General features: G+C 48.2%; 1 protein-coding gene across 1 annotated transcript in view; it reads left to right on the forward strand.

Moving 5' to 3' along the window:
• The window catches only part of Nlrp5 (NLR family pyrin domain containing 5), a 38,988-nt gene extending 16,030 nt beyond the window's left edge, over window positions 1–22,958 (forward strand). Inside the window, exons 5-13 of the mRNA XM_020187397.2 lie at window positions 3,791–5,348; window positions 7,763–7,933; window positions 9,416–9,583; window positions 12,302–12,472; window positions 14,309–14,479; window positions 16,994–17,164; window positions 19,261–19,431; window positions 21,024–21,194; window positions 22,571–22,958. Coding sequence (XP_020042986.2) covers window positions 3,791–5,348; window positions 7,763–7,933; window positions 9,416–9,583; window positions 12,302–12,472; window positions 14,309–14,479; window positions 16,994–17,164; window positions 19,261–19,431; window positions 21,024–21,194; window positions 22,571–22,703 — 2,885 coding nt within the window. The 3' untranslated portion in view covers window positions 22,704–22,958. The remainder of the gene's footprint in view (window positions 1–3,790; window positions 5,349–7,762; window positions 7,934–9,415; window positions 9,584–12,301; window positions 12,473–14,308; window positions 14,480–16,993; window positions 17,165–19,260; window positions 19,432–21,023; window positions 21,195–22,570) is intronic.
• Window positions 22,959–26,825: the final 3,867 nt, after the last annotated feature.

Here is a 26,825-nt window from a genome sequence, read left to right on the forward strand (position 1 = left end):
TTTCTAGCCCAGGGTTGCACATTAATTAAGCCAACGATGCAAAATCCAGATGTCCAAGATGCCAGCAGGAATTGACTGGTCAAGGAAGTAGGAACAGTCCCCTAGGGAGATGTTGCTTGAGGCTTTGTTTATTAAGCTATGATTTGCCTACCATGAAGCCCACACTTTGGTAAATGCGTAACTCAATGGTTGTGGTATAGTCATACTCACCCAACCATCCTCACTACCGAGTGCCAGAACATTTCCTCTGCCAAAAAGTAGCCCCATCCTGATGCGCAGTGACTCCATTCTCCTTGCTAGCAAGCCCTGGGCAACCACTAACCTGCTATGTCTACGAATTTTCCAGTTGTGGACACTTTATATCAAAGGAATCCAGTATGTGGTCTTTCGTGACTGGCTCATTTGACCTGGTATAATGTTCTCAAAGTCCATCCATGTTATAACATCTATCAGCAGTTTGTTGGTCTTGATTGTCTAATATTCCATTGTATGAGCATACCACATTCTTTATCCATTCTTCAGTTGGGGGAAACTTGGAATATTTCCACTTTAGGGCTATTGTGGATAATGCTGCTGTGAACTTTTGTGTTCAAAGAAGTAGTGACAGAAATTGAACTTGGCTGACCTATTCAAGTGGTAAGATTAGTAAAACTTGGTGTCTGGCTCATAACAATTCATTCAACCAATATTCAAAAAACTAATAGCTTCCAGTATTGTCAACTATAAATTTGGACCTGTAATAATAATGACATTGATGGTATTTCTAGAATATCCATGATGAGCCAGGTGCTGTGCTCTGTTTTATGATTGTCAACTCCCACACAACAACCCCATAAGGGGAGGTGTTGCTATCCGCATTTTACATGTGAACAAATTACCATAGAGGATTGATGTGAGGCAGATGTTATACTTATGTATAGAACAGTGAGATCCATATCTGTACCAATACAAGTGCACAAATACAAGCTTTTTTCTTTCCTTGTTTGGGGGGTGTCAGTCATGGGATTTGAATTTAGGGCTTTGCACTTGCTCAGCAGGAACTCTGCCTTGAGTGCTTGAGCCATGCCCCTAGCCTCTTTTGCTTTAGTTATTTTATGCCTGGGACCAGCCTAGGCCCTCTCATTACACCTTCTGTGTAGTGGGATGACAGGGGTGCACCACCACGCCCAGACATTGATTGGGTTGGGGATCTCTCTAATTTTCTAGCCTTGAACCACAATCTTCCCTATCTTTGCCTCCTAAGTAGTTAGGATTACAGGTGGGAGCCGCTGCACCCACCCTGCTTTTTTTTTTTTCTAGTTACGACTCACACTTACAAGAAGGAATAAGTTTGGAGCTGGAGGTAAAAGATGAAATGGGTTTTTATGCCTCAAATGTGAGATCCCTGTGTCCCCTGAACGTGGTGAGTTAGACACATGAGCCTAGATTTTTAGGGAGGAAATCATCATGAGAGGTTTGGCAGTTTTAACCACAGGTGTAATAATTAAACTCCTAGGAGAGAAAGAAGCAAAGAAGTCCTAGGTTCAACTTCAGGCTGTCTTCCTTCCCTGCATAGAATCCTGAGTCCACTTGCATGCCTATCTTCTGTCTGAGGGAACTGCCTAAGCCCAAGCTTGGCAAGTAACAGTGGAAATCCCAAGGTCTGTTTCCTGCCACTTCAGTGCAGGGCTGTCCATGGCACCCCCTGGCTAGAATAATGAAGTACAAGTCTTAGAACTTCTCCCTGGAGAGAAACTTTGCTGTGTTTTTTGTAAAGTTAATGGTAAGGCCAGAAAGTTTAGGGTCAGAGAATGTGGGCTTCTTCATGTTCCTTGAGTCCCAGTTGGACGTCACAGACTATTGAGGAGGCTGGAGACAGAGTCAAAGCACTTTTCTCGTGGACAGTCCATTATAATGTGGGCACTAGACAATAACTAAATGCATAACTGTGGTTTGTGATAAATGCTGAGATAAAACGAGACCACGTGAGAGCAGTGTGGCTCGTAACGAGGCCCCATCTCCCATGTTCTCCAGGCTCTGTACTAATGCTGAACGCATGTTCTTAAATCTTTATCATGACCCTAGGGGAGGCTGTTGATCTCATAGGTGAGGGAACTGAACCTAGAAAACATGGCTCTTGTCTTAAATCACAAGGATGGCACAGCAGGGCATGGGTTCCAAGTGGTATCTCATCTCAAGGGATCTCCTCTTCTACATAGAGCAGGTCCCCCATCACATGGGGGTGTTCCTGCAAAGTAGCCTGGGATGCATAACTGTCCCATAGATGTAGGATTTAGGGCTGTGGCACACACATCCTCAGCTCACGTGAGTGTCCACAAGGCACTAGGCTCAGTTATAAACAGTGAAGATCCAACAGCAAGTAAAAAGCCCATACTAAGAATCCATGGGAAGAGATGGAGAATAAGCTAAGAAGAGAATTAGGGCTGGCACGGTGGCTCATGCCTGTAATTCCAGCTACTTGGGAGGCAAGAGGATTACAATTCAAAGGCAACCTGAGAAAAAGTTAGCAAGACCCTGTCTCAAAAATAAAATGCAAAGAAAAGGGCTGGGAGTGTATCTCAAGTGGTGGAGCACTTGCCTAGCAAGTATGAGGCCCTGGGATCAATCCCCAGTACAAAGAGAAACAGGATAGTGACAAGGAGAGCAACTCGAGGTGTGTTCAGAAGCAATCTGCAGAGTGACAGTTGATGAAGGGAACAAGGAATGGAGCTTGTTAACTCTCCATTGCTCAGAAGTAGCCAGACGCATGTTCCACAGGCTGTGAGACTCGGGGTCTGGGGTGTGTGAGTGTGTTTATTAAGACATAACACTTGAACTGGGTGCTCGTGGCTCATGCCTGCCATCCTAGCTACTTCAGAGGCTGAGATAAGACGGATCATGGTTCAAAGCCGACGAGGGCCAATAGTTCTCATGACCCCATCTCCAAAATAACCAGAGCAAAATGGACTGTAGGAGTGACTCAAGTGGTAGAGTGCCTGCTTGCAAGCATGAAGACCTGAGTTCACAGTCCTGCAAAAAAAAGACATTCATATCAGTCACTGTAAACTTCCATCATTTTTCCCGTTGGTTCCATTGTGATGTTTCCATATAGGCATACACTGTACCCCAATCAAACCCATCCTCCATCCGTCCCTCTCATGCCCCCTTTGTCCTTCTTGGAACAGATTCAGCAGGTTTCCTTGTTCCACTTCATACAAGTATGTAGAATGTGTTGGCCATATTCACCCCCCATAGCCTCTTTCTGTCCTACCCCTCCCGCTGGCACCTGCCCAAAACACAACCTGTTTTACATATCTATCATTCACTTTTTAAAACCTAGATTCCGCATAAAACGACATGCAATATTTGTCCGTCTGAGTCTAGCTTACTTCCCTTAACATTATCTCCAGTTCACCCATTTTCCTGCAAATGACAATAACTTCATTCTTTATGGCTGAATAATACTCCATTGTGCATTTACACCACATTTTCTTCACCTGTTCATCTGTTCACAGGTGCCTAGGCTGACTCCATATTTTGGCTATTGTGAATGATGCTGCTGTGATAAGTATGTTTAAGTTTCTCTCTCCTACTTTGAGAGAGAGAATGCATTTTTTTTTCTGGCAACACTGGAGGTTTGAATTCGGGGCCTCATACTTGCTAGGCAGGTGCTGTACCACCTGAGCCACTCCCCAGCCCTTACAGTGAATTATTGATTACATTTACCTTGTCGTTATTTTAGTTTTACTAAAAACCAGATATTCTTCAAATTCTGTTTCTGCTCCCCTTCTGCATGACTTCATACCTTCAGACTACAAGGCCCACGTGGTGAACAAATTCACCCCACAGTTGGATGGATACCATGATTTGGAAGAAACCACTACTGAGAGCCCAGAAATGCAAGCCCTGGTCAGCGCTTTTGATCCAGACCAGGGGGGCTTCCAGCCTCGCACAGTGGTCCTGCACGGAAAGCCGGGAGTTGGGAAGTCAGCTTTGGCCAGAAGAATTGTGCTGCATTGGGCACAGGGTGAACTTTACAGCGACATGTTCTCCTACGTGTTCCTCCTCCACTCTGGAGACAGGCAGCTGGTGCCCGAGGCCAGCCTTGCTGACCTGATCGCCAAGGAGTGGCCAAATGCCCACGTGCAAGGGGCCAAGACGATGTCCCAACCTGAAAGGCTCTTGTTTGTGGTCGATGGTTTTGACAACCTGGATTTCACCCTCAGAGATGACACGGGGCTGTGTGGAGACTGGGAGGAGAAAAGACCTGTGTGTCTCCTCATTCACAGCCTGCTGAGGAGAGCCCTAGTCCCCGAGTCCTGCCTCCTCATCACTGCCAGGGACGACAGAGTAGAGCAGCTCAAGTCCATACTCACGTGTCCCCGTTACCTGCTCGTGGGAGGAATGTCGGTGGAGAAAAGGACCCGGCTTGTCCTGGAGCACCTCCCAGACAACCATCGCAGGGTGCCAGTCTTGCGATCAGTGACAATCAGTCGTCCACTCTTTGACCAGTGCCAGGCACTCCCTGTGTGTACCTTGCTGTGTGCGGCTCTGCAGCTGCAGGAGGTGCTGGGAACTAGCAGGGTCCCCACCAGCCAGACGCTCACGGGCCTGTATGCCACTTTCCTGTTCCATCAGCTGGGTCCACGAGATCCCACCCAAAGCTCACTCACCCACGGAGAGCGAGTGGCCTTGAGGGGCTTGTGCCAGGTGGCTGCAGAGGGCTTGTGGCAAATGAAGTCTGTGTTTTGCAGCAATAGCCTGAACATCCATGGGCTGAGGGAAGCCGAGCTCTGGGCTCTGTCACAGGCAAGTGTCCTTGTGCCAGTCGGTGATCAATGCTATACCTTCTTCCACCTCAGCCTCCAGGAGTTCTGTGCCGCCTTGTTCTATGTGTTGGAGGGGTTGGAAAAGTGGGTCCATCTCCACTTTTCCCTCAGGAGCTTAGTGGAGCGTAGGCAAGTGGCCTTCAGCCCACACCTGGTCTGGATGAGGCGTTTCCTCTTTGGCTTCATGAGCAAAGACATGACAAAGGCCTTGGAGGTCCTGCTTGGACGCCCTGTCCCCCCGGTACTAAAGCGAACACTTCTGCAATGGGTGTGTCTGCTGAGTGGACAGGCCAAAGCTGCCGCCTCAGCTGACATCCTGGAAGCCTTCCACTGCCTTTTTGAGACTCAGGATAAAGAGTTCGTTCGTTTGGCATTGAATAAGTTCCAGGAAGTGTGGCTTCCAATCAACCAGAGAATGGACTTGATTGTGGCTGCCTTCTGCCTCCAGAACTGTGGACACCTGCGGAGAGCCCGCGTGGAGGTCAAAGACATCTTCTCTAGAGACAAGGTTGATGAGCTGTGCCTTCTGGGCTCCCCACAGTGAGTACCTCCTGCAGTTTTATTCTCTGCCGGCAATGAACCTCTGTAGCCGAGTGCAGTGGCTCATACCTGTAATCCCAGCTGCTTGGGAGGCAGAGATAAGAGGAATGCAGTTTGAGGCCAGTCCAGGTGAACAATTCATGAAACCCTATTTTGAAAATACCCAACACAAACAAGGGCTGGTAGAGTGGCTCAAGTGGTAAGAGCCTAGTGGTTGCCTAGCAAGTATGAGGCCCCGAGTTCAAACCCCAATACTGCAAAAATAATAATACATATTTTTTCCCAGCTACTTGGAGGCAGAGGTAGAAGGGTCACAGTCTGAGACCAGCCCCAAGGAAAAAGCATGAGACTCTGAAAAATAAACTAAAGCAAAAATGGCTGGGGCTGGGGCTCAAGTGGTAGAGCACTTGCCAGTCTGAGGTCCTGAGTTCAAATCCACAGTATTACCCAAAAGAATCACTGATTTATGTACTGCTTGCCTTGGGTAGGGTCCCATCCAGTAGAATTTCCTGCAGTGATAAAAACACTTCCTTTTGCCTTGTCCAGTATGTGACCACTGTGTGCCTATCAGGCCCTTAAACGTGAGACTGAGGAGGTAAACCTTCAGTTGTACTCCAGTTCAGCTCGCTCGTATCTGAGTAGCCACCCTATGTACCCTGAATGGCGGAGGCCTAGCACAGGCTTCGCCCGAGTTCCCATCCTCCCAGAGAACACAGAAGTCAGGAACATGGATGTGGCCACCGGCCTGCCAGTGTCTAAATCCTAAGGCTGCTACCACTTGGCATTGTGACCTTGGGAAGGTCCCTCAAGTGGCTCTGTGCCTCAGTTTCTTCTTCTGAAAAACAGAAGTAACCTATCAGGCTGTCAGGAGGCCGTTCAGGTGAAGCCTTAGTAACTGTGACTGATGCTTAATTAACTCGTACATAACAGCTAATAACTGTCAGCAAAATAACTTCATTAACTTAACACATAAATGACAACTAGAAACAGCTAACTCAAGGGCAAAGAGCGCTGGGGAAACCTGGGTTTTGAAGGTTTTTTTCTTTTTTTGCGGTACTGGGGTTTGAACTCGGGGCCTCCTATTGCTAGACAGGTACTCTACCATTTGAGCCATACTCCCAGCCCTGAAAACCTGGTTTTGGATTTTGGCTCTGCCACTCACTAGCTCTGTGGCCATCTACAAAATTGGGAAGGTAGCTCCAGGCTGTGGATTTTGAATGGTGGCAAACTTGCACTTGAGGGGCTCAGCACAGGACCTGGAAAATGCCAAGGCCTCAATGGTATGCCAGGCCCTCTCGCTCTGCTGGGGGCACAGTGAGGAAGGAAAGGACACTTTCCTCTGTCACCTTGGTTTTGGGGTTTTGTTTGTTTGCTGAAATGTTGGGGACGGAACCCAGGGTCTTGAGCATGCTAGACAAAGGCTCTGCCTCTCCAGTTGTATCCCCAGCCCTTGTCTGTCACCTGGTTTTGCCCTCTCCATACCTAAGGAAGCCCACGACCTGGGCGTTTTCCTGTGGACCAACAGGAAATGTGAGGAATTTCAGATTAGCTTTGAGCTGGTGATGTTTACAGCATCATAAAAATCATGCCTACAGCCAGGTGCTGGTGGCTGATGCCTGTAATCTTAGCTTCTTGGGAGGCTGAAATCAAGAGGATCTCAGTTTGAGGCCAGCCTGAATAGTTCAAGACCCCAGGCTAAGGTGGTAGAGGACCTGTTTTGCAAGCATGAAGCCCTGAATTTAAACCCCAGTCCCACAAAAATGATATCATCTTTCATTTAGGGTGTGTTTTGGGAACAGAGTCCTGCTATGTAACCAAGCTTCAAACTCACTATCCTCCTGCCTCAGCCTCCTGAGTGCTGGGATTACAGGTGTGCCCCACCACACCCAGCAAATTTGTTTAAGGCTGTTGTATATATGTATATACCGTGTTTTCTTTTTCCATTTACCCACTGATAAAGCTGGGTTGTTTTCTGAATCTGGACTGTTGTGAATACTGTTGCATTGACAGTTAATACCTCTTTGGGACCCCAGTTTCAATTCTCAGGGTGTGTACACAGAAGTGGGAGGCTAGATTGTAGGGAAGTCTGAATTTTAATTTTTTTGAGGCACCTCCATACTGATTTCCATGGCAACTGCACCATTTTACACTTAGGGGACCTGGAAGGGAAGCAAACTTACAATTCGGGACCTGGTGGCCCCCAATCTTTACAGCACATCTCTGCTGTTGAACCGTTCGGGGCTGGCCTGGACGTGTAGCTGGTCCTGTGGGATACAAGGTGGTGTCCGCCGAGTTGGCCACACCTCCGAGCTGCCTGTCCTGCTTGGCCAGTCGGTGTCCCTCACCCTGACGGTGCTGTGGCAGTGACTGGGGTCACATCCCTCCGTGGAATTAGTTTCTTCTCTCTGATGCAGGACGCAGCACAAGGCTCTTGTGGACGAGTCATGGGAGAAGTTCTGCTCCGTGCTGGGCACCCATCCAAGCCTGCGGCAGCTGGATTTGGGCCACAGTGTCCTGAGCAAAGGGGCCATGAAGACACTGTGCACCAAACTGAGGCACCCGGCCTGTAAGATACGGAATCTCATGTAAGGCTGCCCACCCCCCTTCAAGAGGGAGGACCCTTCCCAGGGCGAGGATGCAGCCCTTCTCCTGAGAGGACCATCAGTAAACCCACAGAACTGTTCTGAGGGGCTAAGCGTGGTGAAAGACAGAGGAGGCAGGCTCCCAGAAGTTTGTGAAGAGATCATTTACTGTGGGTTTTGAAGGATGAGCAGGAGTTGGTTAATAGGGAAAAATGGGAGGGGAGCTCATTGCAGGCCAATGGTGAGATTGAATGTATGATTTATAGGGCCCTTTCATTTGGCAGTACCTGAGTTTGAACTCAGAGCCTTGTGCTCTACCACCTGAGCCACATCTCCTCTACCACCTGAGCCACATCTCCAGTCCTTTTTGCTTTCGTTATTTTTCAGGTAGAGTCTCATGCTTTTTGCCCAGACTTGCCTGCTTAAGCTTTCCTTGTAGCTAGGATGACAGGCAGGTGCCACCACACACAGCTTTTATCAGTTGAGATAGCAGTCTCCCTAACTTTTTGCCTGGGTGGGCCTTTGTACTCCTCCAGGAAGTACAACAGGATTCACCAAGTCCCTTGATATCCCCCCAACCTGCCCCATCCTCCAGAGCCTCCTGCATCCCTGAATACTCACCTTCCTGTCCCTGCCCCTATCCTATGTCCCTCACATGGTAGCAAGTACATAATGGTGTATGTGCTCCCTGATCTCAAAGGGGAGATTCTGCAGGCTTCCTGACCTTCGACTGCTTCAACTCGACTGTACATCTCTGTCAGAAGACTACGATGTAGCATGGTCCTTTTGTCCCACCCTGTCCAGAGTCTGTCTAGATGAAGCAGGTTGTTACCACTGTTCAATGTCCTGTTTCCACTGCCTGGCGCATGAAGCGTTTGCTGCTTTAAAATTAAATGCAAGTAGGACATATGGCTCATACCATTAATCTCAGCTACTCAGGAAGTAGAGACGGAGAGCATGGCAGTTCAAAGCCAGCCCTGGCAAAGAGTTAGCAAGACCCCATCTCAACTGAAAGGTGGGTGTGTGGCATTGTCTGTCATCCCAGCTACTCAGGAAGGGTAAATAGGATCACAGTCCTGTCGAACCCCAGCAAAAATGCAAGATCCTATTCAAAACACAACTAAAGCAGAAAGGTCTAGAGGAGAGGCTCAAGGGGTAGAACACCTGACTAGCAAATGCAAAGCCCTGAGTTTAAACTCCAATAACATAAAAAAATTAAACGGAAATAATTAGAGTTTGAGAATAGGTTGAAAAGGAAAAACTAGGACGCATGTTAATGTCACCAGGGTGTATTTTGCTATCTCTCTCTCCTTCCCCCATCTGCTCCATCTCCTCCCCACCCCTGCCTCTCTCCCCCCTCCCTCCTTCTTTCTCCCCCTCCTCCTCTCCTGTCTTCTCTGTTCTCCCCTCCTCCCCTTTCCCCCATCTTCCCTCTCCCCCTCCCCCTCTCTCCCCCTCCCCCTCTCTCCCCCCCTCTTCCCACAGATTTAAAAGTGCGGAGCTGGCTCCTGGCTTCCGGTATCTGTGGATGATGCTGACCACCAACCGTACCTTGAAACACCTCAACATGGGCAGCACCCCCCTGGGGGATGAGGACGTCAAGGTAGCCTGTGAAGCACTCAGGCACCCACACTGCGCGTTGGAGACGCTGAGGTGAGTCTGGATCTAATGTCTGCATTTCACTTTTACTGGTGCAGAATGGGTCCAAGAATACTAAAAAGTGAGGAATTCTGGAGGTGGATGGCAGTGATGGCCATACAGCCCCACGAGGTGCTTTGTGCCACCAGATTGTATGCTTAAAACAGTAACTTTTATGTTATAAATATTTTACCACCAAAAAAATCTGTCAGTGTTTCATAAAGATTAAAAGCAGATATTACGAGCTGGAGGCATGGCTCAAGTGTAGAGCACCTGCCTAGCAAGTGTGAGGTCATGAGTTCAAACTACAGTACTGCCAAAAGGAAAAAACTGTCCCCCAAAAAAGGGGCCAGGTGTGGTGGTGTACATGTGTAATCCTAGTCACTAGTGCAAAAAATTGGCAACACCCCATCTCAACAAACAAGCCAGAGCATGGTGGTACACATCTAAAATCCCAGGTATGTGGGAGGCTGAAGTAAGAGAATCACAGTCCACATCCAGTTCTAGGCAAAAAATTTGAGACCCTCTCTGAAAAATAAAGCACAAAAGAGCTGGAGACATGGCTTAAATAGTAGTGCACCTGTCTAGCAAGTGCAAAGCCATGAGTTCAAACCCCAGTACCTCCAAAAGTTAGGGAAGTCCCATGTACCATCGGGAAGTTTCTCCTCATGGTTCCATTTCAAATGACCATAGCACAATGTCAAAACCAGCAAATGTGGGTGTGATGCGTATGCATCATTTTGTCACACGCCAACACTGCAGCCGAGGTACACATGCCACTGCCCTCCCCCACACACCATGCCTCATCCCTGCCAACCATTCAGGTTTCCCTTCCTGGTTTTATGTTGCCGATGCTGTCAAAGTGGAATCATGTGACCATCCCTGCCTGGGCCTGGCTTGTCTCCCTCGGGCCCTGAGGTCCATACACATGCAGAGTCCGTTCCTCCCTGTTGTGCTGGTTTCTTTGACAGCCATTTAACCATCTGCCTGAGCAGGGCATCTTGATGGCCTCTCGTGTCCAGCTGTGGCCATGGTTTGTGGATCTAGGTGTCTGTCCTTTCATAAGATTCACTTGGTCAGAAGATGCTGCATGGGCTTTGGTGGCATTCTGAGGACAGGCCTGAGCCCTGCTTTGCGGTTTGTTGATCAATATACACTGACCACCAGTTTGCTTTGCACCCCATGTCGTTTTTCCCTGTAACCCAGGAACTATGCTTTTAAAATTGTAACCCAAGGAAGTTAGAACAAAGCAAAGCCATCCTCGGGGATGGAAAGGCACATGCCTCGCGACATCATAGAGGTTGTAGATCTCTGCTGAGGACAACTCCCCTCTCTAGAACCAGTTCCCATGGAGATCCTGAAACAAATGCACCAGCCACGTGTGATGGTGAAGCAATCCAAATACATACACATATTTTTTGACAGTACTGGGGTTTAAACTCGGGGCCTCACACTTACTAGGCAGGCACTCTATCACTTGAGTCAAACCCACAGCCTGCCCACCCCCCTCAGTTTTCTTTTGGCTTTCGTTATATTTTTTCAGGTAGGATCTCTTGCTTTTTTTTTTGCCTAGGCTGGCCTGGACTATGATCCTATTTATGCCACCCACATCACTGCAATGATGTACTACTACATGCAGCTTATCTGTTGAGACGGGGTCTCACTAAGGTTTTGTTTGGGCTGGCTTTGAAATGCAGTCCTCTTGATCTCTGCCTCTCAAGTAGCTGGGATTACAGGTGTGAGTCACTGCACTCCACCCTAAGTATATTTTTTGTCTAAACACTCTAAGAGGGTTTCAAATGCTGGGTAGGTGAGGTCCTATGCCACACAGACTAATAGGGATTGCACCATTAACACACAGCATCTAGACACTGTCCGGGTAGAGAGATTCAGTTCATAGGAGGAAGAAGGTTTGAACCCCAGCCTGAAGTGGTGCAAATGACGTCCATCACATTCTCTTGGCTGGAGTCAGGGACATGAGGCCTTGCCTGCTGCAAGGCAGGCTGGGAAATGTAGTCCAGCTGTGTCCATGAAGAATCAAAAACAGCTTCATCTCTGCCCCAGCTGGCCAAGGACCTGAGCGTTTCACAACTATTCTGACTTTCTAACCCTCACCGTCACTTTTGGGGTTGGTAACACGATTAGCTTCACTTTTTTCCAGTCAGTCAACTGGGTTACACAGTTATTTGCTTAGAAGAAGATTAAATGATGGATCAGACTGCCATCAGATGACCAAATCATGGGATAAGGTGCATTTGGCTTTCGTAAACTCTGTTCAGAGTTTCAGGAGGTTTCACTTCAGCAAGTGCTTAGTGCTTTCTGTATACCGGAAGCTCTCACAGCTGCTGAAGATACAGCAGGGCAAAAGCAGGTCTCTGGGTCTCTGCCTGATAAACAGATACAAATATAAACATAGGAAGCATCAGCTGGTGGTCACCGCTAGGAACAGAATAACACTGGACAGGGGATGGAGGAAGGTGTACAAGTAGCGAGTCCAGCTTGCTCCAAAGAGGTAACATTCAAAAGACCCAAATGATGAAATGACCATATGAAGACAGGGGTAGGGGCCAGGGGGGCTGCAAGCAGAAGCAGCAGCTGATGCTCAGAGCCTGAAGTGAGATCACTCAGTACCCACGGACCCAGAAAATGGCCAGAGGAGCTGGTGTGCACTGAGGGGGATGGGGACAACTTCAGGGAGGGCTTGGGTGTGGAGTCATGGTCCTATCTCTGCAGGTTGGATGCCTGTGGATTGTCCCACTACTCCTACCAGATGATCTCCCAGGTCCTTAACATCCCTACCCACCTGAAGTCCCTCGGCCTGGCAAAAAATAAGGTGACAGACCAGGGTGTGCATCCCCTGTGCGATGCCTTGAGGAACTCGCGGTGCTCCCTGAACAGGCTGATGTGAGTTGTACTTCCTCTTACCGGGATCCCCCACGTGACAGAGTGAGGCACAGGGGCAGTCGAAGCACAAACCAAGAGGATGGGAGCTGTGACCTCACAGGAGTGTAAGGAAGATCCATGAGAGGATAGTTGTCCAGAGAGATGCAAAGTAAAGCCACAGTGAAGTAACATTGCACACTCAACAGAATTGCCAATATCAAGGACATAGAGTAGCCAGAAGTCTAAAACACTCCCTACTGGTCAGAATGTCCCACAACTTTGGGGAATCTCTGGGCATTGTCTTCTAAAGTTTACCATCCTGTAAATAGTTGCAGTCTCAGTTATATGTCCAAAAGAAGTACATACATAGGAAACTGTAATGTAACTTGATCAAAGGATATTAATGCATTATTTAAATGCCACAGTGCAACCCCTTTTGTACAATTAATATATGCTAGTGTAAATGGAAGTAAATCTATACACAGATGCATCAAGACATGTGCAAGACTGTAGCAACATTATTCATACCCTAAATTAAGAACTCGAATGTACAATAGTAAGAACTTGAAAACAACAAAAAAAAAATCAGTTGTCTTTGCTACTTGAACTCCAAGCTGATGCCAGATGGAAGTCACTCAATGACCTTCCATGGTGGGAATGCTCTCTTAGAGCGTGAGGCTTACATAAATTGCAAAGTGGGTTTGTTGTTGCGTAACTACACAGTTGGAGACATTAGTTCACCCAGTGATGGGAAGAGTATGGTGTGGACCAGCTCCTTACTGCCTGGCCTCGTGCAGACCACAGCATAGTGTCTGGGCACAGACTGGCTCAAAAAGGAGGTAGGGCTGTAGACTTGGCTCAAGTGGTAGATCACTTGCCTGGCAAGTGCAAGGACATGAGTTTAAACCCCAGTACTTTGGCAGAAATACATTCCTCACTACCAACGGCCCAAAGTGATGTCATTTTCTTTCTGGCGACTTATCCTGTGGAAGAAGAAGGGAAAGAAGAGACAGTGGTTATGACAATCCTTTTTTGTAGAACTGGGATTTGAACTCAAGGCCTTGTGCATGCTGGGCAGGCACTCTACCGCTTGAGCCACAACCTCAGCCTTTATAGTAAGCATTTATCGAACACCTATTGAGCTGTGCCAAGTATAGCACTGAGTTGTTTCCATACTTACCTCATGTTCTCAGAACAAGTCTATGCAGCAGGTTTGTCATTCTCCTTCTGATGGGTGAAGAGACAGTTCTAGGCTGAATGACTCATCCATGGCTGAACTTTTAAGTGATAAAACCAGAATTCAAACCCGTGACCAATTCTCAAAGCTGTGCCCTGGCACATGAGTGGCACTAATGTATTTAGTCTGAAGCAACAACAAGAGTTGAGAATGAAACAGCACAAAGTATCCTTAAAGGCTAGAGGGGGAGGACAATTGTAGAACACCCAACATGCCTTCTGTCCTTTGGTCCAGCCCATTGGTCCAATCCAGCCAGTGTTTTTCTCCCTTTGCCAAGAGAGATCCCATCAGAGGCACTGAACTATTGATACACATAACATGCCTCTTAAGAGCTCTGAGTGTTGAATCCGTCCACTTGACCACACCCTGTGAGAGGGCAACTATCAAACTCCTGTTGCAAGTACTGTAACTTCATTTTGTGGGGCTAAAATAAGAGGAGGTGATCAGTCTGATTTCACAAGCCCCACCATCTTCTACCATTAATAGACGAGCCCTGCCTTGGGGTCCTAATGCCTGAAGGGGGTAAGAATAACAAGAACAAGACCTTGCATGGGTGAGGACAGGGGGTGGGGGGGAAATTTAACAACACACCTCATTTCCTGGGTGTTGTTTTCTTGCAGATTGGACAACTGTGGCCTCACAGCTGCTGGCTGCCAGGTGCTGGCCTCAGCCCTTGTCAACAACCACAGCTTGACCCACCTGTGCCTGTCCAACAACAACCTGGGACCTGACGGGGTATGCCTGCTGAGTCGGTCCATGAGGCTTCCCAGCTGTGCACTCCAGCGGCTGATGTGAGTCTGACTTGTTTCCCTGCAAGGAACTCATACCCTTCTGGCAAACAGTGGGTGTCACTCCAAAGCACCAAGCAGTGAGGAGGGGGTGTGGACCACCTGAAATGTACAGCAGCCCCCCGTATCCACAGGGGACTGTCTCCAGGACACCTGCAGATGTTCAAGTCCTGTATATTAAATGGTGTGATGTTTGCGTATAACCTACACACACCATCCCAGATGCATTAAGTCATCTCCAGTTTATTGTAATTCACCATGGAGTCCAAAAGCTATGTAAATAATTGTGTCGTCAAATAACAAAATGTCTGTTCAGTGCAGACACAGTAAATTGTCGTAGTTTTGATCCTATAATGTGACCCCACAGATAAGGAAAGCCAATTGTGCCAAACTCTGGCCCTGTTTGTTGAAGTATTTCCACAATCCTTAGGGAGATCCCACCTCTCCTTTGCTTTCTCACAGTGGGAAACCACTCTCTTGGTCAACTCTCAGTATGTCCCATAATGTCCCCTCAAAATGTAGGAGTAGCTGAGGCTGAGATGTCTTTTCTGGCCATGCAGGCTCAGGTTCCCAGGACTCTCTAATGACCTCATCAACGAGTCAACACATAGCCTTACTTTGTGTTTTCCGTTTAATGATGCTTTATTTAACATGTGCCACTGATCCTTTAAAGATGAACTTATGGCTAACAGCACTGTTATCAAGGCCTGATTACCTGATACAGGGAGGTTACCACCTCCTCATGCTTAGACAGAACTTTGCCATTATGCTTGGAGGATCATTTACGCAAGTAAGTCATCAACAGAGGGTACAAGAAATACACCTCCAAAAGGTGAGTTGTTCAGGATGACAGCTGAAACAAGTTCCACCTCTGTCAGGAATGTGTGGGACTGGAGACACCAATGTTTCCAGTACACATGTACACATCTGAGAAGGTTGGTGAGCCACTAGCAGGATTAGTTTGGGAGGGTAAAGAATTTTAGCAAGTGGGAGAATTTACAAAAACAGAATCCATGACCGATAAGGCTCCACTGTATTTAATACAAACACTGAGTTATGAGATTCAGAGATGGAGGACGAGGATTGGGGGTGTCAGTGGTAGAGCGCTTGCCTTGCATACATGTGGCCATGGGTTCTGTCACCAGCACTGCAAAACAACAGATGTACATGGTGCCTGTTTCAAAAGAGCTTGACTGTGTTGGGAGAGCTAATAAGGAGATTTGAGATGGTGACAATGACACAGGGCTCACACCACAGCCACATGGTGTTGCTCGACTCCTAGGAGCAGCACACACATGGACAGTGGTGAGAACAGTTTCCTCTAGCTGTCATATAACAACTTACCTGTACAAATATTTTTAAAATGGCCAAGTTACCCTTCCACCATTGATCTTTGGTCTTAAGATTTTGCTACTTGTGTTTTATTTGCTTGTTTGAGACAGAGTCTGGTGATGTAGCCCCAGCTGGTCTTGAACTTGCTATATAACCCAGGCAGGCCTCCAACTCAAGATCCTGCTGCTTCAGCCTCCCAGGTTCTGGAGTTACAAACATGTACCACCACACCCAGCTCTTGTTGTTCATGTTCAATATGGTCTACCTGCTCTGTCAGGGCTAGGGTTGGCGGGGTCCGTCAGTAACTTCATGTACATGAAACATGGACATGTGTTAATGGCAGACTCATTGTCAGAAAGTACGTCAAAGAATATGACCTTTGCTGAGCATGGTGGCCTGTAATCCCAGCACTCAGGAGGCTGAGGCCAGCCTGGATTACTGGTGATACCCTGTCTCAAAAAATAAAAGAAGGGTACCTTACTTTGTATATCCACGAGCTCCAAGGCTCATCATAGTTGTCCCCCCCTCCCACAAAAAAAAAGTCCAAGTCTTTATCCCTATGAGTGTGCTGCCTCTCGTGGTAAAAGGGACTTTGCTTTGTAGGTGTGGTTGGGGTACAGATCTCAAGGTAGGGAGATTTTCCTGAGTGAATTGCCTGGGTGACCCCCAAAGTAAACACAAGTCTTCATAAGGGAAAGTAGGAGGCAAGAGAATCAGAAGGAGGCATGGTAGCAGTGGAGGTCAGTGTGAAGCCATCTCTCTGGCTTTGATGTTGGACATGGCTCCTTGTCCAAAGGCCTGTGGGCAACCTCTCAAATCTGTAAAATTGAGAAAACAGACTCTTCCCTGGGGTCTGTGCTGTCCCCTCAATGTGAGACCCATGATGGACGCCTGACCTCAGAACTGTAGGGTAACAGACTTGTGTTTGAGGCCACTTGATCTGTCGTTATTTGTTGATAACAGCCATGGGAAACTAACACATGGCACCTGACAGAAAGTTCTAGAGAGGATATCAGTCCTGGCCAGCATCCATCCAGCAAGTGTTCCTGTCCTTCTCTGTGCTGAGCACTCGGGTCATCTGCCATCATAAGTACAAATATGGCCCCTTCCCATGGAGAAGCAGATGCTCCCCCGGGTCACACTGTGGGGCAAGTGTGACCCTCCTCTGCTCCTTGTGTCCCACAGGCTGAATGAATGTGGCGTGGACACCACAGCCTGTGGGTTTCTTGCGTTCATGCTGATGAGCAATAGGCGGCTGACACACCTCAGCCTAAGCAGGAACCCCTTGGAGGACAACGGGATAAAGCTCCTGTGCGAGGCCATGAGGGACCCCACATGTCGCCTCCAGGACCTGGAGTGAGTACCTCTCCATCATACTGGGTCCTGGAAGGCAGGAAAGGTCAGCAGGGGGACTAAAAACCCTGCCTGGGGCCAGCTGCTTCTCTGTCTGGGGGAAGGGGGGTCACTCTAGGGACACTGGCATGTTGTCACCACAGTGTGGGTGCCGGGACAGAGGAATTCCTCACAGCCTATTTAATAGGACTATCCCATCATTAAACATTGCAGAAATTGGAAAAAAGTCTTCAGTCTCACAACCCCACAGTCAGCTCCATTGTAGTCCGGTGAACGTCTCCTGCCGCTCTTTTTCCCTACATGCATAAGTGCATTTTTCGTATTTTATAATTTTGATAGTGCTGGGGTTGGAACTCAGAGCCTTGCAGGTGCTCTGCCACTTGAACCTCATCCCTTAGTTCCTTTTTGCTTTATTTTTCTGATAGGGTCTCGTGGTTTTGCCGAGGGCTGGCCTTGCACCTCGATCTTCCTAACCTATGCTTCCCATGTAGCTGGGATTCCAGACATTTGACACCATGCCCAGCTTATTTGTTGGGATGGGATCGATCTTGCTTCTTGTCTGGGTTGGCCTTGGATCTTGATCCTCCCAATTTCTGCCTCCTGATAGCTGGGATTATAGACTTGAGCCACCATACCTGACCTCATACATTCATACGTGCATTCAATGCCTTGCAAACAAGGGATCCTTGTAGTCGGTGGTTTGTTGTTGTTGTTGTTGTTGTTGTTGGTTTTTTTGGGGTTTTTTTTTTGCATTTTCCAGAATTCTTCTAATGCATTCTTACTATGTGGGGTTTGGACTCAGGCTTCATGTTTGCAAAACAGGCACTCTACCACTTGAGCCATGCTTCCAGTTCATTTTGCTCTGGTTATTTTGCCCAAGCTGGTTTTGATCCTCGATCCTCCTGATCTCAGCCTCCCAAGTAGATAGGATTACAGGCATGAGCCACTGGTGCCTGTACAAAATTTCCTATGCACCTATGTTTTGACTGTGACCTGTTATGGGAGGTCAGGTTTTGGGTTTTCCATTTGTGGTAGTGTCATGTCAGTGCTCAGAGTTTCACATTTCAGGTGCCCAGCCTGTGTGGCACTCTGAGGTGGTTTAAGTCATTTCTGCTCAAACCATCCAGCCCTTACTGCAGGGCCCATCTGCCCCATCCACCTGCTCTGTCTGGGAACAGAGGCACAAGGCCTCCCCAACTCTGGGATCTCAGACCCTATTAGCACTTCAGTTGCTGCTTATTTTAATTATTATCTTCAATTAATGGAACAAAGGGGCTTCACTGTGATATTTCCATACATTCATGTAATATACTTGGAAATTAACCCCATCTGTATAACTCTTAACCCCCCTCTCTCCCTCTTCCCCCTCGTTTTTAACAATTAATGATATTTTCATACATAATATACTTGGGTTATCTTCACCCCCTACCTCCCTCTCATTTCCCCCTCCCCTGATCACCCCCTCAAGCAATCCCTCTATTAGAACCATCTGTTACTAGTAATAATAATTCCACATATGAGTGAAAATGTGATATTTATTTTTCTGAGTTTGGCTTATCTCACTCAACATCCAGTTCCATCGAGTTTCCTACAAACGACATAATTTCATTCTTCTTTATGGCTGAATAATATTCCATTGCATTTTCTTCATTTGTTGGACACCTTGGCTGATTCCACAGCTTGGCCATTGTGGATAGTGATGCTACAAACACAGACATGCAGTTGTCTCTATTGTATGGTGACTTAAGTTCCTTTAGATGTATGCTCAGGACTGGTGTAGCAGGGTCACGTTTTGATAGCTTCTTTCACCTTTTCTCTCCCTCTCCAGGCTCTACAAGTGTCTCTTTCAGGCTTTCTCTGCTCCTCTGCCCCTCCCCATGGAAAAGTGCCTTTCACAGCTGAGAACCAAGATCTGGTGTATCTGATTTTTTAAGAGCTACCTCCACTGCCATCCATCTCCCAAGCCAATGATACCACACTGTCTACATGGGTCCCAGAAATGGGTAGAAGGCAATCCCTACTAGTGCCTCTGAGAGTTGTACCTCACTGTAGCCCTTCCCCTCAAGGTCATGGGTTTACTGTCTCAATGTGTCCTGCAGACTGATGAGCTGTCACCTCTCCTCGGCTTCCTGCAAGAACCTGGCCTGTGTCATCACAAGAAACAAACACCTCAGGAGCCTGGACCTTTCTGACAACGTCCTGGGGGACAGTGGAGTTGTTGCACTATGCGAGGGACTGAAGCAAAGGGACAGCACTCTGAGGAGACTTGGGTAACTTCCTGGGATCCCTCTTTGGAAAGCAAGAGGACCCTGGTGGTGTGAAGTCACTTGAACCAGGAAGATGCTCTGATTTTCGTGACTCTGTCAAGTTGGACAGAATGGCACTTCAATGGAGTCCAAGATCGGGGTGTCACTTCCCACCTCAGCTCCTATGAATGGGGTGGGGGATAGCAGATGCATGGGAATTGGGTCTGGGGGTGGGAGACCCTCAAATCCTCACTGAACCACCTGGGTGTGCTGGGTGCAGTGTGGTGGGAGTGTGGAGATGGTTGAGACTTTGGTGTGGCTTGTATGGTTGAGTGAGATGAGGACTCCACATATAGAACGTGGTGCGTAGTGAATTTACTGAGCACCAGCCAGTTACAGGTTTTGGCACTCGGCCCCTGATCACCTCAACATGTGTCTTCATAAATGCCAGAGCACTGATAAGGTATCATTATTACACATCTTTCTGGTGCACTGTGGGTTGAACTCGGGGCCATGCACCCAGTCCTTTTTGGTTTAGGATATTTTTTACATAGGGTAAAGCCCAGGCTTGACCTGGGACTGCAATTCTTCTGCCTATGCCTCCTGTGTAGCTGGCATTGCAGGTATGTGCCATCATGCTGGATTTGATGACATGGGTCTTTTTTTTTTTTTTTTTTTTTTTTTTGCTAGGACTGGGGTTTGAACTCTGGGCTTCCCATTTGCAAAGCAGGGTGCCCTACCACTTGAGCCACACCTCCAGTCCATTTGCTCTGGTTATTTTGGAGATGAGGTCTTGTGAACTATTTGGGCTTGCCTCAAACCTCAGTCCTCCTGATCTCAGCCTCCCGAGTAGTTAGGATTATAGATATGAGCCACAGACACCCAGTACAGATGGGGTCTTGCTAACTTTTTCCCCTGGGCCAGCCTCCCTGTGTGTCTGCCTCCTTGGTAGCTTGGATTACAGGCACTGAGCCCAGTCCCTTATTACTCTTGATGATATTCTTTGCCATACCATTGATCTTAGGATAAAATCCTAAATCCAGCCTCTTACCACTGTCTCTGTGCCATTTTTCTAAGGAGAGGAATTATTTTGGCTCAATGTTTCAGTCCATCATGGTGAGGAGGGCCTGGTGGAGCAGAGAAGCTCACATAATGGCGACCAGAGAGGGGAGGGGGGGGGGGACAGTGGATCGGCTCCCTTACCTACCTCTTCTTTTGAGTTTTAGGGTCAATGTCACTTTCTCAACAGGTCTTCATGTGCACTCCTTGTCCTGTTGCCTTGTTCCAGGTGTTCTGTCTTTACCCTTCAGAGGGCTTTCACTGTGATATTTTCACGCATGCGTATGACATACTTTGGTCAAGTTCAGTCTCCCTCTTATTTATTCCACTTAATTTCAGTCACCCAGCAGCTCCCAGAGTGAGCACTAAAGCCCTAGCCTTCCCTGAGACCCCTTTAGAAATGGAAACATCAGGGGCCCTTCCCCAGAGCTTCCAAAGCACAAAGTCTGGGGGTGGAGCCCCCCACTCTCATTGCATGGCTGGCGAAGGTGCCCTCGCTGACGTTGACCTTTGTGTGTCTTGGTTACTAACCTCCGTCGTGTCTTGGGCACCTTCAGGTTGGAGGCCTGTGGGCTGACATCCGAGTGCTGCACGACATTGTGGTCCGTCCTCCTCTGCAACCAGCACTTGAGCAGCCTGAACCTGCTGCAGAACAGCTTCAGCCCCGCAGGAGTGACAAAGCTGTGCTCGGCCTTCGCACACCCCGCATGTAGCCTCCGGGTAATCGGGTGAGTCCCTGTGACTGTCCCCGGAAAGACCAGCCTGCTCCCCTTGCAGGCAAGCCCCGTGGGGACACTGAGATCATAACCTGATGACAGTGACGGTATCTGAATGATGGGAGCAGCTGTGTGCCCAGCACTACGCTGTTCACCGGCACTGGGGGACGTGGGAGATGGAGTTAAGATGCCTGGGCGGGTGGGGAGGATAGAGAGATGACATACATTTATGCTCAAAAAGCTAAACAGCCAGGTGCTGGTGGCTCACACCTGTAATCCTAGCTAGTCAGGAGGCAGAGATCAGGAGGATTGCAGTTCAAAGCCAACCCAGGCTAATAACTCAGGAGACCCTATCTAGGAAAAATACAAACCACAAAAAAGGGCTGGTGGAATGGCTCAAGGTGTCAGACCTGAGTTCAAATGCAAGTACCATAAAAAAAAAAAACCCTAACATTGTGGATTTATTCAGACAATAAGTGCTAAGAAGGAAATGGAGTGGGTGTGGGGTTCATTTAGATTACATGGGTTGACTTAGATTGTAGGGGTCACTGAGGTCATTCTCACAGGAATGGATGTTTGATTCGCACCCTCTAAGGCAAAGGCCTGAGGCCAGAGCTTTCCCAGCTGAGAAAGTGAAGGGCACAGCCCCAGGCCAGCAGACATGTTTAGTGAAAGAAGGAAGTGGTGGTAACAGACAAGGTTCCAGGATAACAGAAAACTGGCTCTTGATCAGGGAGTGCCCTGGAGTCAGACTTCTAAACTTTTGACATACATGCCAGGTATGGTGGCACATATCTATAATCCCAGCACTTGGAAGGCAGAGACAGGAGGACCATGAGTTCCAGGCCAGACTGGACTACATGGCCAGACCTATCACAAAATAACAAAAAGAAATGGCTCACTATCTTTATGACCTTAAGAAAGCTTTGTAGTCTGTGCCTCTATTATCTATAAAATATGCAAGAACCCTGACATATCCGTTACAAGGATACATTAAGGCCCAATGTTGGGTTGAAAGCACTCATCTGTACTGATGACCAAGGGGATAACATGGCCTGTGACAAGGTGGATGGAACAGTTGATGGGGTGCGAGAGTCAGACTTGATTTCACTGACCTTCCAGGAGCCAGTTTCCCCATGACAGGATGGCTGTGCACTCTGCATTTATTCAAATGGGAGTCTCTTCCCCGATGCTGGGGTGAGGGTGTGGAGCTGGGACTTTGCTCTGTCCACCTCCATTAGGATAAGATTTGGCACAAAGTAGGGACTTACAGGTGGCTGAGCAGTGACACTTCCATCCTAGGATCACTGGAAAGTTCCTTTACACATAGGGATTGTCTTTGAATCCCAGGCAAGGTTTCAGTGTGACAGGCTCCCTCTCTCTTGCAGCCTGTGGAAGTCACAGTACTCTGCACAGGTCAGGAAACTGCTTGAGGAAGCTCAGCGTTGCAAGCCCCACCTGGTGATTGATGGCCACTGGTATTCCCCCATCGAAGATGACCGATACTGGTGGAAATACTGAAGGCATGACGTGAAGACCTGGTTTTGGTCAAGAGGACGGTTAAGAGCTATTCTCTGGGGCAGGTCTCACTGCCACTGCCTCAAGGTGGACGGCAATCTCTGGCACTCACTCGGCCAGCAATGGTAGCGAGCTTCTTACCCCATAAACTGACACTGCAGTTGAAGGCCATGACTGTCCCCTCCTAGGACCTGGCTGGCTATCTGTGCAATGTCTGTCTACCTTAGAGCATCCACAGGGAATAAAATAAACACTGAGCATTCAAAAGTACCAACTGGTCATCTTGACCCATGGGGCTGTGACCTAAGAGCAGAAGCACAGAGAACTTGCATCCTCCAAAGTGACTCCCAAATTTGGTGGGTTTAGCACACATATCTGAATGTCAGAGGGTGAGAGTGTAACTCAGTATCTGAACTATAACCACAAGGCTGACTTTATTGATTATGATCATGAAGAGCTGGTCCTCTGTGGTCTCTGGGCAGATGAGCAGGTCTCATAGGTCAGGATTTGGGGAGGTGTGGAGTTCAGGAACTGAGTGCTCAACGGGTCAGCTGACATCAAGGCAAGGCTGATCAGCACTCAGGTTTGTGCCTCAGTGAATTCCTTCCTGACTTGCTGAGTGTGAGGCAGTTTTTCTTGGCTCACAAGCTATCTTGGATCCATTGCATGGGTTTAAGTCCGTTTGGGTAGCTCCTTGTTCCCAGGCTTCCAGAACAATTAGTCTGTGTGGGTATGTTAGCTTTCCATTACTAAACCAACTCTGATCAACACTAATCAACTTACAAAGAAGGTTTAGTTTGCCTCAGATTGGGAGGTTTCAGTACATAATTGGCCTCATTGCTCTTGGACCTGTGGTGAGGCAGTAGGTCATCGCAGGAGCCTATGGCAGAGCAAAACCTGCTCACCTTGTAGAGAACCAGGAAGGCAAGAGGGATGGGCCAGAGCACCTCAATCCCCTTCAAGGAAACGCCCCAGTGACCTAACTGCCTTCCATTAGACCCCCACCTCTTCAAGGTTCTACCACCTCCCAGTAGCACCATTCTGGGGACCAGTTCTCTGATACTTGGGCTTTTGAAACCCAAACTGCAATGATGGGAAGGTCTTGTGTGTTCAACAACATAATCTCTTACAGTGATTTCTTCAACCTAGGGATGTGTGGCTCAATGATAGAGCACTTGCCTAGCAGATGCAAGGCCCTGGGTTCCGTCCCCAGCACACATAAGAGAAGACTTCTAACCCATGATGATGAATGATAACTGCTAACACACATAGTCCTTATCCTGTGACAGACTCTAAGCACCATGTATAAATTAGCTCATTTAATCTTTAGGCCCCATATGTAGGTCCTGTCTTCACCTCTGACTTACAGATGAAAAAACTTGAGGCACAGAAGCTTAAAATGGACTGTAATCCCAGTTGCTTGGGAGCCAGAGGTTGGAGAATTTCGAGTTTGAGGCCAGTCCAGGCAATGTTAGCAATAGCACTCTACCTGAAAAAAGTACAAATAAAAGGTCTGGGGCTGGCTGAATGGCTCAAGTGATAGAGTTCAAACCCCAGTACTGCCAATAAAAGACAAGATCAACAGGTATAGTGGTTTCTGAAGAAAGCAAGCAAGAGAGCCTGACTTGATGGTACACACCTGCAATCCTGAGCACAGGCATTACAGGAGTTATTGGGAGGCTGAGGCAGGAGGATTGAGTATTCAAGGCTAGCCTGGACTACATAATGAGAGTATCTCAAATAAAAGGTCTGGGTACACGGCTCAAGGAACAGTGTCTAGAAAGCGTCAGGCCCTAGTTCAATCACCAGTACCACTCCCCACTCCACTCCCAAAGAAAAGCACAGGCAAGTCTGTGCTCTTGACATCACCTCTTCCACACAACCACCTCCCAAGTGCCACAAACCATACTGTGTAATTCAAGCATCACTTTTCAAACCTGGGAATGTTCTAGGCTTGTTCCTAGATGACTGCCTAGCCCCCTAACCCTTGTAATGTGTCTGAGCAGTTTGCAGGAGTGGGAGAAGTAGCGATCGGACCTGCAGCTTGTGCTGACACTATTAGCATTATCCTCAGCACCATGGTTTCTTATTAGGGGTGCTTTCCAAACATATTCTGCTAGGGTGGTGGTTCACACCTTTAATCCCAGCTATTCAGGAGGTGGAGGCAGAAGGATCTCAAGTTCAAGATCAGCTCTGGGCAAAGACCCTGTTTAAATAGAACACCAAAGGGCTAGGGATGTGCCTCAAGTGGTAGAGAACTTGCCTAACAAGCACTGGGTCCTGGGTTCAATCCCCAGGACTGCACAAAAATAAACCCACATCCCAGGAGAGTGAGCTCACATTACAAAATGGTTGGACATCGAACCAATGTGGCTTTGAGGTGAGTGTGTGGAGAGAGTGGGCTACATTGGCTACTACTGGGTCCAGAGGCTTGTCCTGAGTACTGCCACCCACCCACCAATGAATACACCCACTTCTTATGGCTGAAAAGGGAAGGTCAGATAAGTCAAGGTTAAGGAACAAGTTTTGGGGTTATTTTGTGGTACTTGGGTTGAACTTGCTGGGCAGGCACTCCACCACTCAAGCCATACCCGGAGCCCTTTTGCTTTTAGTTTTTCAGATAAGATCTTGTGCATTTTGCCTTGGGTTAACCTCAGACTGATCCTCCTACCTCTACATCCTGTGTAGGTGGAATTACAGGTGTGTGACACCACTCTTGGCATGGGTTTAAGACAACACTGCCACTACCTGAGTAGGAGACTGACACAGAGGATTCATGGTTTCAGCACTCCCATCTACCTTCTTGACTCTCTGAAGAAAAGTAAGTGGAGGTCCGATGAACCCAGAAGCCTGGGCTACCTGACGCAGGTTATAGTGACCAGGGAATCTCCCCCACCCTGAGGACCAGGGGCCCTGCCCCTGGCAGCCAGGACCGACTGACTTCTGAAAGGGACGGTCCCCAGAGAACATCCACAGACCTGGTATTTGCACTCTGACCATCCATGCCCCAACTGTTCACACAGACAGTTATCCATGGGGAGGAGGAGCAGAGGGAGGACAGGAAGTTTCCCATGCAAGGCAACCTGGGCTTAACCTGATGCATAACAGCACTGGTGAGGCTGGGGCAGGCTGGTTCTTGGACTCCAAGTCTCTCCTTGGGACCCTTGCTTATCTCCACCTGGCCAGCCACATCCTGAAGGTGGTTGAAGTGTGTGTGTGATCTAAAGTCACTAGAGAGAGGTTACTTGAGCCACACACCTGGGATAGGCAGTTCTGAATCCAAGGCCTACACTCTTAAGCTCATGCAGTTCTCCGAGTGCACAGCAGGGGGGGGCAGAACACCACATCTCCACAGGTAGCGCAGCAGGAAGACTTGACTCACCTACCCTGCAGGTAACCTTTCATTGGGGCTGCCTCGCTTTCTGCTGGGGCGAGGTGGGGAGTAGCCACTTGAGCCAGAAGCGCTGTGACAACAGAAATGTCTCAGGAGGTAGCTCACATTCCTGGGGGCACAGTATCCATGGCCTAAGAGCCACTGGGAAATCCTACCATACCCCAATAGCTTCTCCCTGGCCCCCACCAGGAACTGCTGCACACACAGTCTCCAAAAGAAAAAAGTATCAGCCACTTTTGTATTCTGTGATAAGAGGTGACAGCTGTTGGGATTGTCATTTGGTGAGGCTGATCCATGGTGTGCCTCTGTCCGTGGTGCTGACACATGGGATCTACAGGCACCCATGATGGGGAGTCTGTGGATGGACCATCGTCCATTGTGATGGACAGCCTCTCCCACCCACCGCATCCTTAGATACACACATCTATGCAGATACTCACAAGCTCGTGCACATCAAGACACGACACATATAACCCACAGATACACACATCCCCTCCCTGAGGATGGACTTCCTGGAGCACGTGGAAGGTGTCCTGTGAATGGAAGGCTTCATGACTGACCAAGTTCTGAACACACTACAAGCTAACACCCACCCTGTCTGCACCCCATGGGACACAGGGGACAGGGACATTTTATTCACCCAGACTGCAGAATCTTGACTGTCTGCCAAGATTCCACATTAGACAAGGCAAATCCAGCATGTTTCCAAGTTGCCTGGACAGAAAGTTGTG

Source organism: Castor canadensis, chromosome 16 (assembly GCF_047511655.1).
Source record: "Castor canadensis chromosome 16, mCasCan1.hap1v2, whole genome shotgun sequence".
NCBI classification, from domain to species: domain Eukaryota; kingdom Metazoa; phylum Chordata; class Mammalia; order Rodentia; family Castoridae; genus Castor; species Castor canadensis.